The 17,607-nt window shown below is 39.4% G+C and overlaps 1 protein-coding gene across 4 annotated transcripts in view; it reads left to right on the plus strand.

Moving 5' to 3' along the window:
* Nucleotides 1-17,607, plus strand: part of Dis3l2 (DIS3 like 3'-5' exoribonuclease 2) — a 317,733-nt gene that overhangs the window by 32,687 nt on the left and 267,439 nt on the right. For all 4 annotated transcript variants that reach the window (XM_060368782.1, XM_021657963.2, XM_060368783.1 and 1 more), the window contains exons 4-5: nt 6,539-6,592; nt 13,431-13,532. In XM_060368782.1, the coding sequence (XP_060224765.1) occupies nt 6,539-6,592; nt 13,431-13,532 (156 nt within the window). The remainder of the gene's footprint in view (nt 1-6,538; nt 6,593-13,430; nt 13,533-17,607) is intronic.

The raw sequence follows: 17,607 nt of genomic DNA on the forward strand, positions 1-17,607 counted from the left end.
ACCATTACCACCACCAGCAGCAGCAGCAGCCAAACCAAAATGAAACTGAGTGTAGGACTCTGCCTAGCCTTTGCCCTTGCTGTCCTGGTGCTTGAGTTGTTTCTTCCCACAGAAGTGTGGCACTCATACTTGCCTTGCCAGTCCCTTGGCTGAGGCTTACTAAACTCTTTTTACTGGCTGAATAAAGATAAAGTTGCTGCCTTTTGAAGAAGAGTAAGGGGAGTATCAGTCATTAGGACCTAAGAGAAAAGTAGCTTTGAATTTTGATTATAAAAGTACACCTTTATGAGACAGGGTTAGAACAGTGTTCTGCAATTATACTAGTTTTTGTTTCCTTTTAATTTTTGCATTTGAAGTGACTTTTTGTTGTTGTTAACACAAAACAAAAGATCTGATCAATGTAACAGCTCACATTCCCAGGAGTTTGTAAGTGATTCCTCCTGGCCTATGACATCATAAGCCTGTACAGCCAGAGGCCCTCTCCCCCTCCACCCCCAAATGAGAACAGTTGTTCTCTGCAGATGGGGTGAGGAATGGGTTCCAGATATGAAGTCACTGTGAGAAATATACAACATTGTAAATAAGATTTTTCATAGGCAGAGAAACAGAGTACATCTGCTTTTGGATAAAAACTTTCTGTGAGTAGCTGGGTAAGGTAAAAAGCGAGGAAAAAAATGATATTTTAATGCCACTGGAGAAAATTAAGTGTATCATCCATACTTAGAAACATCTGTCAACTTTTGTGTTCAGATATAAATATGTCATGACCTCCCTCTTCCTCATCAAAAGAAAAGTCTTTATTGAGAGATAGTAGGGCTCTTAAACATTAGCGGAACAATATATTATTAGTTCACGTCTTGACAAAAATTTGACATTTAATTGTTTTGAAGGAAAGAGGAAACCACAGTGACCAAAGAAACCTCTTTTCTGTATTTGGAAACAGATGCCAACAAAACATGATTCAGTGCATGTGGTTTTCTTAATAACCAAGTTCTCACATCAGGGTGTCATTCCTCTGTGCACAGGTACAGTATTGGTTGGTTATTATGGGAAGTGCTGTGACAGATGAGAACATGATGGACATGCCTGGAAGGAGCATGGGGATAACCAAGGCAACATGGCCAAGGAAATGGTAAAACTGGCTCTTTCAGAATCCAGATGATACATTGACTAGTAGAAATCTAAAACGAGCCTTCAGAGCTGCTGGAGGTATGATGTCAGGATTCCTTTTGGAATAGAGAATTGGTGAGATGTTTTCAACCCCCGAAAGGCCTTGTTTAAGACAGAGGACACGATGGTCTCATTTCTAGGAATTTTGGTCTTTGTTAAGATTGAGGTCAGGGTTAGAGAGTTGGGTAAGTGGTTAGGAGCACTGGCTGGCTGCTCTTCTAGAGGACACAGGTTCAATTTCCAGCACTCACACAGAGGCTTACAACAGTATGTAACTATAGTCCCAGAGGATCTGTCCTCTTTTAGCTCTGACAGCACTGCATGCACACAGGGTACAGAAATACAGCAAAACACCCACACTCATAAAGGAAAAAAAAAAAAACAACTGAGGTCAGGTTGGGGGTGAATTAAAGAGAGGTGGCATTTAGTGTTATGATACCAGGAACAAAGGGAGAACTTCAACTCTGCAGATATTAGGTAATGAACTGAAGAATCATTTCTTGACAGCCTAGTGAATGTCAAGTATTGGGGAATGAACACTAGAAAAGACACTGGGGTGGTAAGCAAAAATAACTGTAGTAATGAAAGAAATTATAGGTTGGATTATTTTTTAAATTTATTTATTTATTTATTTATTTATTCACTTTACATTTTGATCGTAGGCCCTTCCCTGCTCTCCTCCTGGTTTCACCCTCCCTTCCTCTTCCCCCACCTCTCCTTACCTACTCCTTAGAAAGGGGAGCCCACCCCCCAAGCCATCCCAGCTCATCAAGTCACATCATAAACTGAGTGCAGCCTCTTCCTCTGTGACTTCTCAAGGCAGCCTTGCCAGGGGGAAGTGATCAAATAGCAGGCAACAGAGTCCATGCCAGCAACATTCCCCACTCCTTTTACTAGGGAACACACATGAAGCCCGAGCTGCCCATAGGCTGCATCTATGTAGGGGGCCAAGTCCAGTCCAAGCATGGTCGTTGGTTGGTGCTTCAGTCTCAGCAAGTCCCCCTGGAGCCTGGTTACTTGGCTGTGTTGGTCTTCTTGTGGAGCTCCTGTCCCCTCCAGGTCCTTCTATCCTTCCCTCAACTTTTCCACAAGACTCCCTATGTTTGGCTGTGAGTCTCAGCATCTGCTGGGTGGAACTTCTTAGAGGACAGCTATGCTAGGCTTCTGTCTGCAAGCATGGCAGAGTATTGTTATAGGCCGGATCACTGTTCAGAGAGAAAGATGAAGGAGAATAGATAGAAGGAGCCACTGCACATAATGTAGTTAGGGAAGGCCTCTGTGATTATCCTGTAGGGGAGACCTGAAGGGCAAGAGTGGGCCAGCCATTTCAGCCTCTGGAAAAGATTATAGGTAGAAAGATCAGCTAGTGGAAGAACAGCAAGCAGAAGACTTGGGTGTTTTTGAGGATTAAGAAAGAAGCAGTCTTGTTTGGCCTCAGTGGGAGAGGATGTGCTTAGTCCTGCTGTGACTTGATGTACCAGAGTGGGTTCATACCCATAGGGGGTCTCCCCTTCTCTGAGAAGAAAGGGAGGGGCAACTGGGGGTGAGACTGGGAGGAGAGGGGAAAGGGAACTTCCATCAGGCTGAAAAGTGATTAAATAAATGGGAATAAAAGGAAGAAGCCACTTTTTGAGACATACAGGAGCAAAAGGAGAGTTAGGCAGCAATCCGGAACCAAGACTGTGTTAGCAGTTTCATTTGAAGAACAATGGGAAGTTACCAAATGGTAATATGTAGGAAGAACACAGTCCATTTCACATCTTAAAAATGTCTCTCTGGCTGTTGTGAGATGAGTAGACCTGAATAGAAGCTGGAAGTCCACTAGATAAGAAAATATGGAGACATGAAAAGAGAGAAAAAGGTGGTGGCAGTGAGGAAACACATGCATGGTTGTAGAGCTAGAGCTGACACAGCATGTTGATGATTGTATGGGGACAGTGAGGCCAAAGGAGGAATCTAGGATGGCCCGTAAACGTCTGAGTGGATCAGGTGAAGGCCTGATCTTGCTGTTCGTCAGGATAAGGAAGACAGAATTGGAAATGTGTTGATTTTGGGGATGTGTAAATGTTTGAGGGGCCATGGTGATGACTATAGCAAAGAGGCAGTTGGGAGCTTGGATTCTGGAACCAGCCTTTCCAAACTATTGTCTCTGCCTCAGCCACCTCATCTATAACAAATGAAGAAAATAGTATCTATGTCATAGTTGTGGGAGTTAAAATAGTTCATAGCTAATTTAAATTAGCTGATTTAATTTAAATTAGTTCATTAGCTCTTAAAAGTTCATGGCCTTTGTTCTTCACATGTAAGTGGTATTTGAGATTGTTTTTAATTACTGTCAGAGGATCATCTGTAATTCAACTGAGGTGGAGGTAGCTGTCTACAGTTGTACATGTTAAGATTATTTTTCAAGAAAATCTGGAAACATTTTTATGTGTGAAATTCCTTAGTTTTAAGTGTTTTCAAACATATTTTAAGCCAGCTAAAATGTATCTGTGATTGCCAAGTTAGAATAATTTGACCATATTTGTGTTATTTTTCTACAGTACTATTCTGGTCCTTGGGTGTAGGTAAGGAGAAGACGGATAGCTGGGGTCAGTTGAGAGGTAGGCCTTATTGATTGTGTGTAAGAGGAAGTAGGGACCCAAGGCTGAAGGTTTGTGAAGCTAAGAGATAGATAATGGCAGGCAAAGACTACTAGTTGGCCAAGGAAGGGAGTAACTGTAGTTGAAGGATGGTGATTGATAAATTTTTGGGCTGTGGTATGGAGGTCTTAGTGAAACTGAAGTATTATTGGAATACCATGATAAGTAGGAAAGAAGAAGAGCAGACTCCAGTTAGAAAGAGTAATGTCAGTCTTCTTGTGTTTGGAAGTAGTGTGATGGCAGGATATGGGCAGTGGCACGGTAGCTGGGATGGTTAGAGATGAAGGTATCTTGAGTGATTTGGTCATTGATGTGGATTCAGAGTTTCTAAATGTTTATAGGAATTGGCATAGAAGGGAAGGCAACGACACTTGAGCCAAACCATTAGGGAATTATTACAATGATCAGGAAATTAGAAGGCAGCTGTACCAAGTCTAGCAAGAGGTATGACATGAACTTCAAAAGGGGTTTTGAGAAATAATATAGGAACAAACTATTTGAAATCTGCAATGGGGAAACAGTCCTCACCATCCTTGAGATGTTCTCTTTTGACGGCACCCAAAGGAACCAATGACATTAGGGCAGGGCCAGGTTCTGATTTGTTAAGAAGTTACAGAAACATTTAGAAGAGGATGGCTAATACAGGATCCTCATTGGTCAAGCTCAGGGCTGGAAAAGTTTGAAAAGGAGGAAAGGATAGGGGATGGGGTGAGACTATGGAAAGACAGAAACACAGGCCTTTGCCTCTTCTGGGTAAGACTGATCCTCTGCTGGGTGAGCCTTTTAGCTGGTGGATGGTTTCTTGACAGGCTGCACTGTTGCTGTCTTCCGTCAGGCTGTAGGAACAGCTGTGCTCTGCTGAGGACCCAGGTAGAGTTGCCTGTTTCTACATGGATCTCTTCTCCTCGTGATCTGTTCCTGACATTAGTTTTTAAGTAAAGTTTCCGTATGCTAATCTGAAGCAAAGCTTCCACCCTGCCCTCTATGCTTTTATCTGTTGGGGGGTTTGGGATAGAGAATCAAGTCTCAAGAGCTTCCTGGTCCTTTTAATCTTTTGCTTTTAAGTCGAGCAGACTTGAACAGTGTGTCTCTTTCCTGGCATCCCAGCCTGAGGGCGCAACTAAAGGCACACTCAAACCAAGAGGCTAACCCTTTCTGAACTGAAATATGATAGAAGAATAGAATTTATGAAAAAAGCTTAGAAAACGATGTCTGCAGTCAGGAAATGGAATGCTTAAAAATACTATTTACTGAAGCCTTTTCCTCCCAAAACTGTTTGTTATTCCCTATTGGAGTCTCATCATTGTACGCAGTGCCTGTCAAACTATTTGTCATGAAATATTTGTTGAGTGTGTGAGTGTTTAAAAAATTATAAGTATTTCCCTCTTTCCTTCAAGAAGAAACAGTTGCTTTAGAAGTGATTTTGCTTCAGCACTCTTAACCAAGAAAGCCTGAGGCAGCTCTGTCAGCCTGTCTCCTGGGCTCTGGTTCTGTAACTCAGCAGAGTGTGGCAGGGTGGAGATGAGTACTGGACCTCTCCGCCTGCTCTTCTTGCACTGCACCTCTACCACCCTTCCCTTCTCGCTTATGTTCACCTTGAGCTCCTCCGTTCAGACTGTCCACCATCTCCGAACCTTTCATGGTATCCTGGCTGGAGGTATGCTGTAGCTGTAACAGCATTCCCCACATTTGCTTCCCCAGGAACTGTGCTTAGTTAGTATTCAGCACCCTATGTGGTCTCTTTGGGGGTTTGACCATAATCAGTATCTGACAAATGGTTAAGGACTGAGTGATCATCTGGGATAGTCTAATTGGTATGTTAAGATGTGTACCATAGCATGAAAATTTGTAATTTACACACAAGTGAAAGAAATAAGGTATTTTCCATTTAATTTTATGCCTTCAACTATCTTGTGAATTATGTGCCTTTGAGTCATTCATTTTAGTGGGAAAAGTTATTTAAACACTTTCTCAAGTTATCATTTCAGTCATGTTGTTAGAAGACCAGGTCTTCCCTGCGTGTGCTCCAGTGGCCTGTGAGTGCAGCTGTACTCTGGGGAAGTTATGGCTTTCTGAAAAGATCCACAGCACAGAGCTGCTGTTGATGACTACCCCCACCAGCACCCCTGAACATAAATAGACTCAGGCCTTGACTTGGTGCTGGAATCATATGAAGTTGAAGGCAGACTGGGTGGCCTAGCTGTGGGAGCCAGCGCTGCCGTTTGCATTGAGAGCTGGCTATGAGCTGTTTGGAATTGTTAACTCATTCAGCTCTGCAGAGGAGCCAGAGTGCATGCAGTTAGAGAGCAGCTTGAAAAATAGTTCCAGAAACGTGCCATTGTGCGTGTCACTTTGAGAGCAAAACAAAACAACAACAACAAAAAGCCTGCTAATGTGCATACTCTCTAGATAGCCTTGTTAAAGTCAAGGTTTAAATGTGAAGACCGGTAGTTGTCATGTCCTGCTCTTTCCAAGTATTGTTATTTCTTATCATTGCCCTTCATAGCAGGACATTAGTCTGAGCTTTCAGTGTTGGAACCTGGCGTTTCACACACCGACCTCAGTCAGTTTTCATGCATTTAACCCATAGTTCTCATATATCTAACTTGTTTTCAGAATCAAAATTATTTAAGAACTTTTTATCAGAGAACAAAGTACACAGGAAAAATCATAAATACCCAGCTAGTTAGATTTTTCACAGATTTTTGTTTTGTCTTGTTTTACAGGGTGTATTGAGAATCAATCCAAAGAAGTTTCATGAAGCCTTCATTCCTTCTCCGGTAAGTTTATTAACTTTATAATAAACTTAATGTCATAGTGAATATTTTAGATGTGCTCTGAACTTGAAATCATATACTTTAACTAAAAACTAAAACCAAAGAGTAGTAAAACAAAGTTGAGAATAGGCAGAGATTTGTTTCAAATTTAAATAAGTAAAATTTGCCTTTGGTTCACTACCCCTTCTGCCAGTCTTAAAATCAAATGCCAAATGAGAGGGATGACATTTGCTCTGAGGCTGCAGAAAGCAGCTGGGCCCAAGCAGACTACCCGCCAGTTCCTGTAATTGGATGCTTTTGGTTTATAGCTTAAAGGATTTATAGGTTTTTCCACTGATTTAACTTAATCTTTCCTAAACAAATATGCTATCTACTTTCGTTCTACTGCATGAGCTAATCTGAACATTTGTCCAAAAATAATGTGTAATGCTTTTTTGTCAGTTTCTCACTTCACTTTCACGCAGGTGATAGGCCTTTGGACAAGGCTTTTTACTGTTTGGTTTTAAGACTGTTTCTTGTATTCATGACTCATTTTAAGAGCTTTTCTCTGGTTAAAATAGTTCCACCGATAAGTAGTTAGCAGCAGGTCTATGTAGAAGGAGCCTTGGCTGTGCAAAGCTGAGAGAGCAATATTCTTGAGTTCTGGCCTAACTTTTCTAGGATGTTGTAATGGATGACATATATATATATATATGTATAATATTTATATATAGTATAGTATATATTACATATATCTTTATATATATATAACATTATGTATATATTACAGTGGAAGAGACCATAGGGGTGAACTTCTGCTTATAGAAGAAAAATATGGTACAAACATTGCAGTTAACATATTTTATTTGCTAAATGGCGAGTTTAATAATCTACCCTGTTTTTCAAAGATAATTCTGTTATTACTATTGTTTTTTTATATTAATATTACTACTACTACTATTGTAAGTTTATCATCTACTCTTAAGCTCTGCTCAGTTTCTTTTTCTCTTTCCCATCAGAAATCAAGGATTCATATTTACTTCCAAGTTCAAGGTTTACCATTACATTAGGGAAAAGACATCTCTGACATGTTCATTGTTTTCTCTGAGTCATATTCTCTTCCTTGCACAAGACATATTTATCTATATTCTGACTTATAAGGTAACCACTCTGAAGTGGTATTTCACCTCAGGAATAGTTCTGTTATGCAGTAAGTGTGTACAGTGTGATTTATTTAAGTGTTAGATAGTAGAGTTTGCAAGGAGGTGCCATGTGCATGTTAGAATCAAGATTAGCTGCCTCAATACTTTCTGTATAACCAATGTTTCGTTTCTCACATTAGAAAGGATGATTTTTTTTTTTTTGTAGCATCCGGTTGGAGGAGTTTTTGTGTATGAAAAACAATGGTTTTCAAGCATGGAAATATGACTTAATGGAGTAAGGAACTCATTCCATGAGGGATCTATGACCTAAGCAGAGGTCAGGCCTCTCATCCACTTTGTAGATGTTTGCTCTTGCTGGCTGGGATGATAAGGGGGACTGAAGCATTTTGAAGATTTTAGCTTTTATTTTTTCTAAGTGTTCGGTCTTGAATTCCCCTAAGTCAAATCTGTTAGGTCATCACTTAACAAATGTGAACAAATGGGTGGAAGAGACACATGTTTCAAATATATAAAAAAAGGTATGGATCGGGGGCTGGAGAGATGGCTTAGAATGGCATGTGCTGCTCTTTCAGAGGATTCAAGTTCTGTTCCTAGTGACCGCATCACAACCACCTGCAATTTCAGCCTCAGGGGATTTTATGCTTTGTGAATACTGCAGTTAGGTGTACAGTACCATTGCCTATACTTAATTTAAAAACAATAAAGATAAGGCTATAAATCAAAGTAGCAGTCTGTTAAGCAAAATGTATTTCATGGGTTGGAGATTGCCTGGTGGTTAAGAGCACTTGTTCTCCCATAGGGTGAACATTTGGATCCCAGCACCCATGCTAGGTGCCTCACAAGGCCTTGTAACTCTGGCTCCAGGGAATCTGATTCCCTTTTCTGGCCTTGTTGGATACCCACATGCACATATAGGTGTACCTTTACATACACGTAAATAAAAATAGTATTAAAATATGTTTTATGACAAATACGCCTCTGTGTGTACCCATGTTTGTTTATGTGTCAAATTTATATTTCTTGGAGCTTCGGGTTGACTGTTAACCTGTGTTCTGCCCTCTTCTTTCTCAAGCCTGATTCCTGAATCCTCTTGGTTCCTTTACATGTAACCGGGGTTCTTGCATGTGCATATATGGCTATCTTATCCTATAGGTCTGGGTTTTATATCCATGTTTCTTAGCAATACTGCCCCTTAACTTACATGAATACAGTGGTGCCACCTAGGTGGTTGGGCCAATTTCAGGGGAACACATTCTTTTGGGTCTTAGAATTCCTTGTTAGATGGGGGCGGGTATGGACCTTACTTAGGGTCCTGCAAATTCCTATTCTTTACTTTGTAAGTGTTGTGTGTGTATGCCTTAGTCTAGTTGGTTAAAGAAAAGCTAGGAAGCAAAAGCAAAACATAACGATGTCTCAGAGAGTCACAGTTGTTTTCCTATTTGAAACAATTTTTTCTGGCATTCTATTTAGAAAGTTTCAGATAGATGCAGTATGAGTTTTTTTTTCCTATGCTTCATTTGTTCTTTTTATTTAGAATATAATGGGATAGTCACATTCTCTCAGAAAGATAAAGACTACTAAATGCACCTCTAGGAAGATTGGCTGTAGAAGCTGCTCATCGAGGCCAGGTTGTAGGTGAATATAGTTAGTCTAATTTTGGGCATTAGAATAGTTCTGCAGTCTTGTTTGGGGACTCTTGTTCAGTTTCAGTTTTTAGAGGCATCATGGAAAGGAATTGACAAGGACAATAGTAGAATGCAGTAGTGTGGCTTTCTTGCTAAGTGTAGTTGATATCAAGGACAAACTTCTGTGAACTGCAGAGTAGCCACTGGTAGATTAGAAAGTCGGGTGCTGGGGCTTTAATGCTATCCGTCAGACAGAGGGGTATGGAAAGAGCCTCTCCTCTGACCGAAGGATATAGAAAGATCTCCATATTTGTAATATGAAGAATTGATTGAGTACCATCTGTTTGTCACAAGTTCAAAATTGTAATGTTTTGGAGAGGAAAACAAGGAGCTTTGATTAGATTAGGTTTATTCTTACTCTTAAATTGTTTACTTGGTGTTGTTGCCACATGAGAACATCCACCTAAACCATTGGGCCAAGTCTTCACCATCAGGTCTAAAAGAATATTTTGTGTTGAGGGAACTTGACTTGGAATTACTACTATTTCTATTGGTAGAAAGTAGACTTTTGTTTTCTTATAGCAGATCCCAAATATACGAAACGAGTCACATATATCTACCTGCTAGAATATTGGAATCCTTGGCAAAAGTAAAATACAAAGTGAATATGAAAAGAATTAACCTTTAAGCAAACTAAATAGATGATAATATTATAATATCTTTTTACCCTATTTGAGATAAAGAAAAGAAATGGATAGCTTTTTGTTTTTGTTGTTTCTGTCCTGGATTCTATTAGTCTAAGAAGCTCTGTGATTTGTGTCTTGTCATGGGAGGCACCCTTTATCCAGCTGTGGAATTTTTTTCTGGTCCAAAAGGACCTCTTATTCCACCAATAGAGGATACTCACTTAGACCATTATGACATTGTTGTGTTCTCTTCTCTCACTGTCTTTTTTTTTTTTTTTTTTAGCTAGATATTTCCACACTCCTTTTATTTTTTTTCTATGGATGTTCATCATTCACTTCCTGTCTCTTTCCTTCCTCATCTCCCTTTCCCCCCTCCATTTTAGATATTCTTTCTGATATTCTATTTGGGTAAGGCAAGCCTTCTAGCATCCAAGTGAAGTTGTGTGGCCTTAAAAACTAGTTAAAAGGGATAGTACTGAGCAGTTAGTTCCCAAGTTTAGTGTCTTTTATTTTGTTTTTCAAGACAGGGTTTCTCTGTTTAGCCTTGGCTGTCCTAGAACTCTCTCTGTAGATCAGGCTGGCCTCAGAACTCAAGAGATGCTCCTGCCTCTGCCTCCAGAGTGCAGGGATTAAAGGCACCTCCCGCTTAAGTTTAGTATCTTTAAAATAATACATTTGGCTGTAAATACAGGTTTTTGAGTGACCCGAGGAACTGTTAGTGATAGAACAACAGAGGTTGTGTCAGGTTCTACTCATTCTTTTCTTAGTATCTGAGACAGTCCTAACAGTCATTTAATCTTTTGCTCCCTGAGCTGCCAAAGGATGAGTGCAGCTGCTTGTTGAGGAGGCATTGCACTGCTGATGTTTCAATACATGAGAATGGGTTAGGATGACCTCTGAGCGGCTCTTTTCTTCAGAGCGTGGTTCATAAGATCATGGTGCTTTAAATACATTGCAGAAGGCCATGATTGATGGTGATGGGTCACACTTTTGCTGTTCATGGTCTGTTTACCAGTCATCTCTGTTTCTCTGAGAAGCTCATCACAGGGTCAAGCTGCTGTAATTCTTTGTGGCTAACACAGTAGCTGTTCCTTAGGGACTAGGGTGGGGTCAGGTTTGGCAGAGTGTAGGCCACAGCTGCCAGCCATCACAGATTGGAAATTGAACAGAATTTCTGTTTTAAAATACCTCAAATTTGTGTGTAACTGGGAACTATAAAACATGCTGAGTGGCTAAAATCTCCCTCCTATGTTTTTTTGAGTTGGGGTTGGTGATTTTGGAATGCCAGTTTTAACTAACTAGAAATTTATAGTAATCAGTTATTTGAATGCTAAAGTCTTAGCAGTATAGAGTTGTCTCTATTACAAAAAGAGTGACTTGCCAGACACTTTTGCTGTCAGCTCCTATAAGCAAAGCCAACATTTAACTTCTCTTTTAGTCTCTGAAAAGGAACACATACATATGACTTAGAAGACTAAAGAAGAACACATATTTATTGATGACACATTTTTCTCTTGGCCTCTGACCCCCAAAAGTTTGCTTTTCCTTAGATATTTCTTGCATTTACTGATTTTATCAAGAAAACTCTGGAAACCATTAGGTTTTGAAATGGTTGTCCTGGAGTTTGCTGCACAGTCTACTACTTAACATGGGTGTTTCTGACTGTGAGCCTGAGAGTGCTTTAAGGTGTCAGTGCCTCACATTCATGGTCCAGAGCTTACTGTGCTCTGAAGTCAGGGGAGAGGAGTTTTGAGGATGCTTTATGAATCTCCTTCTCTTTTATATATGAATATTTATTTAAATTATTTCCTTTCCTTTTCATCCCTCCAGCTCCTCCTGAGTCTCCTCACTACTCCTCAATTTCATAACCCTGTATATATTTGTGTATTTATATACTCATATATGTGTACATATAAATGTATAAATACAACTTGATGGTGTTGGTTTTATGTGTATGCATTTAGAGTGTTAGGAAACCGATTAGGAGGTTCATCAGCTAGGAAGGCTGATTTTCCCTCTCCCAGCAGTTATTAATTGCCTTTAGCTCTTCCTTGAGGGGTGTGGTCTTGTGAATTTTTCCTTATCCATGTTGGCACGGCAATTGCTGTCATCACTGTGCATTTTTAAAATGTAACCGCATTGTTGACCCTTTATTTTGCAGCTTCCTTATCGTATATGGAAGACACTATCTTGCAGCAGACACCTTGGTCCTTTGGCACTTACAGTCTTTCTGTTTACTCTTCTACCATCTTCCTTGAGCCTTAGGTACAGGGCCTATGTTTTAGATGTGCCTGCCTCTTGACCGATTGTAAGTTTCCGTAATGGTCCCTGTCTGCTGCAAAAAGAAGCTTCTTTGATGAGGGCTGAGAGCTATACTTAACATGTAGATAGAAGGTAAATATGCAGAATGCAGTGAGGAAATTTACTGTTTTAGGTATATAGAAGTAGTACGCTCTCTTCTAGGGTCCCTGGCCTCACCAGCCATCAGTAGTTGTCAAGGTTTAGAGTTTCAGGTATAAATTCCTTTCTATTGAATAGGATTTAAATTCAGTTAGATTACTGTTGGTTACCCCAAAGATAGAGTGCCACTATCACACCTTTGGTGTTATCTTGCAGTTCTGGTCAGTGTTGTCATTCATGGGCATTACAATTGGGTTGGAGTATTGACTTTGCTTTTATTTGTAGCGCCTCCCAGTACTGTGAAAGCTAGCTCTCAGGGAGGGGGCTTCTAGCCAGATCAACTCTATCCCTCCAAGTCCTGTGTCTGAAGTAATATGGTGTCCTCAGCAACAGGGGTTGCCCTTCAATTTCCGGGAGTCAACTTAGGGCAACAGGAATAGCATATGTTATTTTGAAAGCCTTTTGGACTCCCCTGACCATCAACTCAAAAGGAGGTTTCCTGTTCCTGGCACTGAGGTTTTAAATACGATTCTTTATGGAATCATATTATTTTTCATGTTTACTTACAATTATATGTAAGTATGTTTACATATGTATGTGTTAAATTAATCTCAAGTTCTTGTTCCTTTTTTCTCTCTCTGCTTTCTTTCTTTGGTTTTTCTTTTTTCCAATCTAAAGCGCATTTTAGTAATCGGAGTCTACAGTCTTAGTTTTTCTTCTTTGTGTGCTTTTCTTTGATTTTGTCTGCTGTTAGTGGATCTCTTTAAGTAGTTGGTGATTTTAGCACGTGCTAGTCTGTTCTTAGATTTGCATTGCCATTTCTTTTTATCAGAAGAGACTTAGTTCCCTTTAGAGTTGTTTGAGGCTATGGAGTAGTGTTCTTGTTAAGTTAGCAGGCATATTTAGAGTATAAACACTTTTAAGGAAATACATTTTGGTTCCAGGCCTTGATATGTTGACTGTTCCTTTGTTTCTTCCTCCAACTTAGGATGGTGATCGGGACATTTTTATTGATGGAGTTGTTGCTCGTAACAGAGCCTTAAATGGGGACCTTGTGGTTGTAAAACTGCTTCCTGAGGACCAGTGGAAGGTGAGTTTAATTTTCCTTTTCTAATTATTTTCTCCATAGGGTATTATGTACTCAAGTATCATGTGTGTGTGTCTGTGTGTATGTGTGAGCACACGTGTACATGTTGTGGGTTATAGGCCCCTTGGGCCCCAAGGTAACACTGAGTGTTGCTTTTGAATAAGGCTACTGAATGTGATTTGAAGTATTCTGCTCTCTTTTTCCAGTCCATCTACCTTGTTAGAGCCTTGCATTGATTTATGATATTCTTTGGGTAAGGAAAATTCTTTTAAGGAGTTGTCAAGCTTCAGATCATTTATTAATTTTCTACACCCTATGCTGTGAGAGCTGGGACAACAATTCTGCAGAAATGATAGTATTCATTTTAGGTCTTTGCTACCTGTGCTGGAACACACAGCAATACATATTTAGTACTGAGATTAAAGGCATGTGCCAGCAAGCCTGGATCTAGAGGATTGACTTTGTGAATCCCCATGTGCTAGAGCTTGAGAAGCAATAAAGAGTTTGCAAACTAGGTAGTAGCACCCTGCAGTCAGTGCAATTCAGGCTTTGTAGATAAACTTGTTTGTTTCCTTTTACAGTTAGTATGTAAAAATGGAAGAAACCAAACCTGAAACCATCCTGGCTCTTGTGTGAACTTTGAATTATAGTGGGGACAAGTTGCATGTTACAGATAGCCAGTGTAGAGGCTGAGACTTGGTCATGGCAGTTAAAGTGAAGAAAAGTTGGCATGTGAAAGTAGAGCAGGTAGGAATTGAAGTCAAATTTGAGGGACAGGACAAGGCAGAAAGGGGAGCCAAAGAGACATGTTAAATTTTGTGTTTAAGCAAGTTGAATATGATGCCATTAGCTGAAAGGAAAATAGGGAGGAACAGCATGTTTTGCTATAAAAGTCACCAGTTTTGCCTGATCTGATTAATATTTTTCTTTTTAGATATATTATTGGAAAAAAAAAAAGTTAGTACCCTTAATGGTCTCACTTACTGGTAAACTGCACTAAACCTCTAAAGAAGAAATAGTCCTTGTCTTATACAAGGAGCTACCCTGGCCTTTCATTTTATGAGGCCACCATTGTGAAATACCAGAGTGGGAAACAGCATCCGAGGTCTACAGATGAAGGCACCTCATCACACAGGTGGCCAACCATCCAACACAGTATTAGCAGTGAGACTCCAGAAGCATGTGCATAAGGACAGAGCACGAGTACATGTGCTTATCTTCATATGTAAATCATTATAGCTTGTCATTTACCTAACTAAATCTGATACCATATTTTAATCATGTATCAGTCAGTAGGAACAGAAGATGCATTTGACAAAATCCCACAACTATTCACAACAAAACTTTGCAGCAAACTGCGAATGGTGGTCATGTTATGAACTGAGAACACAGGTGTGTAGAAGGCATTAGAGCAATGCCATTCTTAGTGGTGAAAGGCTCTGCCCTCAAAATTGAGGAGGAAGTAGGAATGTCCATGTCATCCTACTTTAGTGGGGTAGGACAGAGTCTCACTGTGTAGCCCAGACCAGCACTGAACTCAGGATTCTCCTGCCCTATTCTCCTGATTACTAGAATAGAGAGTTCTGGGATGTAGGCATCTGCCACCAACCCTGCCTTCTCTACATTGTTTTGGAGATTAAAGCCAGTACCAAAAGGAAGTAGGAAATAAATTATTTTATGATCTTTTAAAAATTATATATATATATATATTCTTTTTCTTTTTATTCTTCTCTCATGTAATATATCCTGATTGCAACCTCCCTTGCTTCTCCTCCCACTGACTGGATAGCCAGGATCTGGAAGCTAGATGGCTCACAGACCTAGGGTATAATCAAGCACAACTGACAAAAATTGTTTTTATTATCTTCCTACTTGGTTTTCTATGCAGAAAGCCCTAAAGAATCTATTGAAAAAGATCCTAGAAGAAGTGGGTTTTCAAGGTTGGGGGACAGAAGGTTTATATAAAATATCATTTATTTGTACTTCTACATCGTGCATTAAAAATAGAAAATTAAAAAATTTCTGAAAATGCCATTTATAATAAGATAAAATATGACATAATTAGGGAGAAACTTGACCAAAAATATAGGCAGTGTACACTAAAACTATAAAGCATTAGAGAGAGAAGTTAAGAACTCAGTGAATGGTGAGAATATAAGAGTCATATTGTTAAGATTCCAGTTCTTTTCAAACAGGTCAAACTGATCCAGGGCACTGCCCTTCTCCATCATCAGCAGACTTTTTATAGAATTTACAAGCAGTTTTTCAGATCTATGTGGAACAGTAAAACATCTAGAAGAGCCAAAGGACAAAATTGGAGACACAGCACCCTTGATTGCAAGACCTTTGCTAAAGCTCCTGTAACCAAGGCCAGGTGTACTGTTAGCATTGAGGTGGAGATGCAGATAAGTGGAATGAAATAAAGAACTCAGAACTAGGCTCATACATTTTGACTGTTTTCCCATGAACTGCTATGGTAATTCAGTGGGAAAGGGATCTTTTTCCAACAAATGTTCTGTTTTATAGACATAGAAAAATAAATGAACTTTATCCCTTACTGTATACAGGGATTAAAACAGGCCCAGAGGTGCCTTGGGAAGCCGAGGCAGGAGTATTTTAGGGTAGAGGCCTGGCTGACCTACAGAATGAGTATATAAGCTGTCACAGATTGAAGATGAAAACTCCAAGGGCTAAGGAAGGAGCTCAGCTGTAGGGAGCCCATCTGTAATTGGTTCTCGATGCAGTCTGCACCATGGTGAAAATAGGGACTGGCAAATAGAAGGAACCAGTAGCTTGAAATGAGTCAGCTCCAAATTTTTATGTAAAAAAATGCCAATTTTCTAGAAGAAAACTGAGTCAAAAATTTTAGATTTCCAGATTTTAGATATCAGATTTGGCCAATATTTCTTAACTATAACAAAAGAAATTGAAAAGTGTAAGAAAAAAGTCAATAAATTTGATTTCATCAAGATCATGCATTTTGCTAGTCCATAGCCAGTTTTTTAAAAATAAAGAGATAGGCCATAGATGACGGGAAAGATTGTAAAAAAATATTACCTGATTATGGACTTTGATTTGTAATATAAAGAAATATTAATTCAATAATAGCTCAATTACAAAATATATTAAAGATTTGAACAGTTTCACTAAAGATTTATGATGGCAAATATGGGAAAAGATATTCAACATAATTTGTCATTAAGGAAATATAAAGTAAAATCACAAGATCACTAGATCCACTAGAATAGCTAAAGTTAAAAAGATTGCCCATGTGTGGGTGTGGGTATAGAGTAACTAGTACTGTTGGTAGGGAAAAAAATGAACAGTCACTTTGGAAAGGAGTTTGGTAGTTTCTTAAAAAGTTCAGCCTCTGACTAATATATGATCCAGCATTCCATTCTTGGTTGTTTGCCTTAGTGAAATGAAATTATTGCTACATAAAGTCTTATAAATGAAGTCTTATACACAGATGTTGGTTTAACTCCGAGGTGGAAACAAGTATGCATCATTACGTGAGTGAGTAAACCAAAAAATGGTATGTCCATGTAATGGAACACAAGTCAGTAGTAAAGACAGAAAATGACTGACATGTGTCACAGGATAAACAGACTTCAAAACAATCATGGTGAGTGAAAGGAGATAGGCAGAAAGAGCGCACCCTGTGAGTTGATTTGTATAAAAATCTAGAAACAACCCATTAACAATGACAAGAGAGCAGGGGTTGCTTAGGGCGGGATAGGAGAAACGCATAATATGTTCATTAGTCTGTGTGCGACTGTTGATTGCATGTGTATTTTGGGACTCGTCACTTTGTACTTTTACTATACATTGTTTATTATGTGTTAATTTTATGTCAATAATGTAAAAATACTGAAAATAAACAGGTGTTTGCATAAATGAATTTGGAGGTCCAGGAAGAGATGGAAACTAGACATGTATTTTTGGGAGTCAGCAGCCTTTACATGCTGTTTATAGCAGCAATGGCAGATGGCTTACCTAGCGTCACAGCTAAAGATTCTCTTGTTTGGAGAGCCATACCTTGAGTAAAAGACTTACTCTGAGCAGCAGATGGGTGTTA

This window comes from Meriones unguiculatus, chromosome 15, assembly GCF_030254825.1.
Source record: "Meriones unguiculatus strain TT.TT164.6M chromosome 15, Bangor_MerUng_6.1, whole genome shotgun sequence".
NCBI lineage: Eukaryota > Metazoa > Chordata > Mammalia > Rodentia > Muridae > Meriones > Meriones unguiculatus.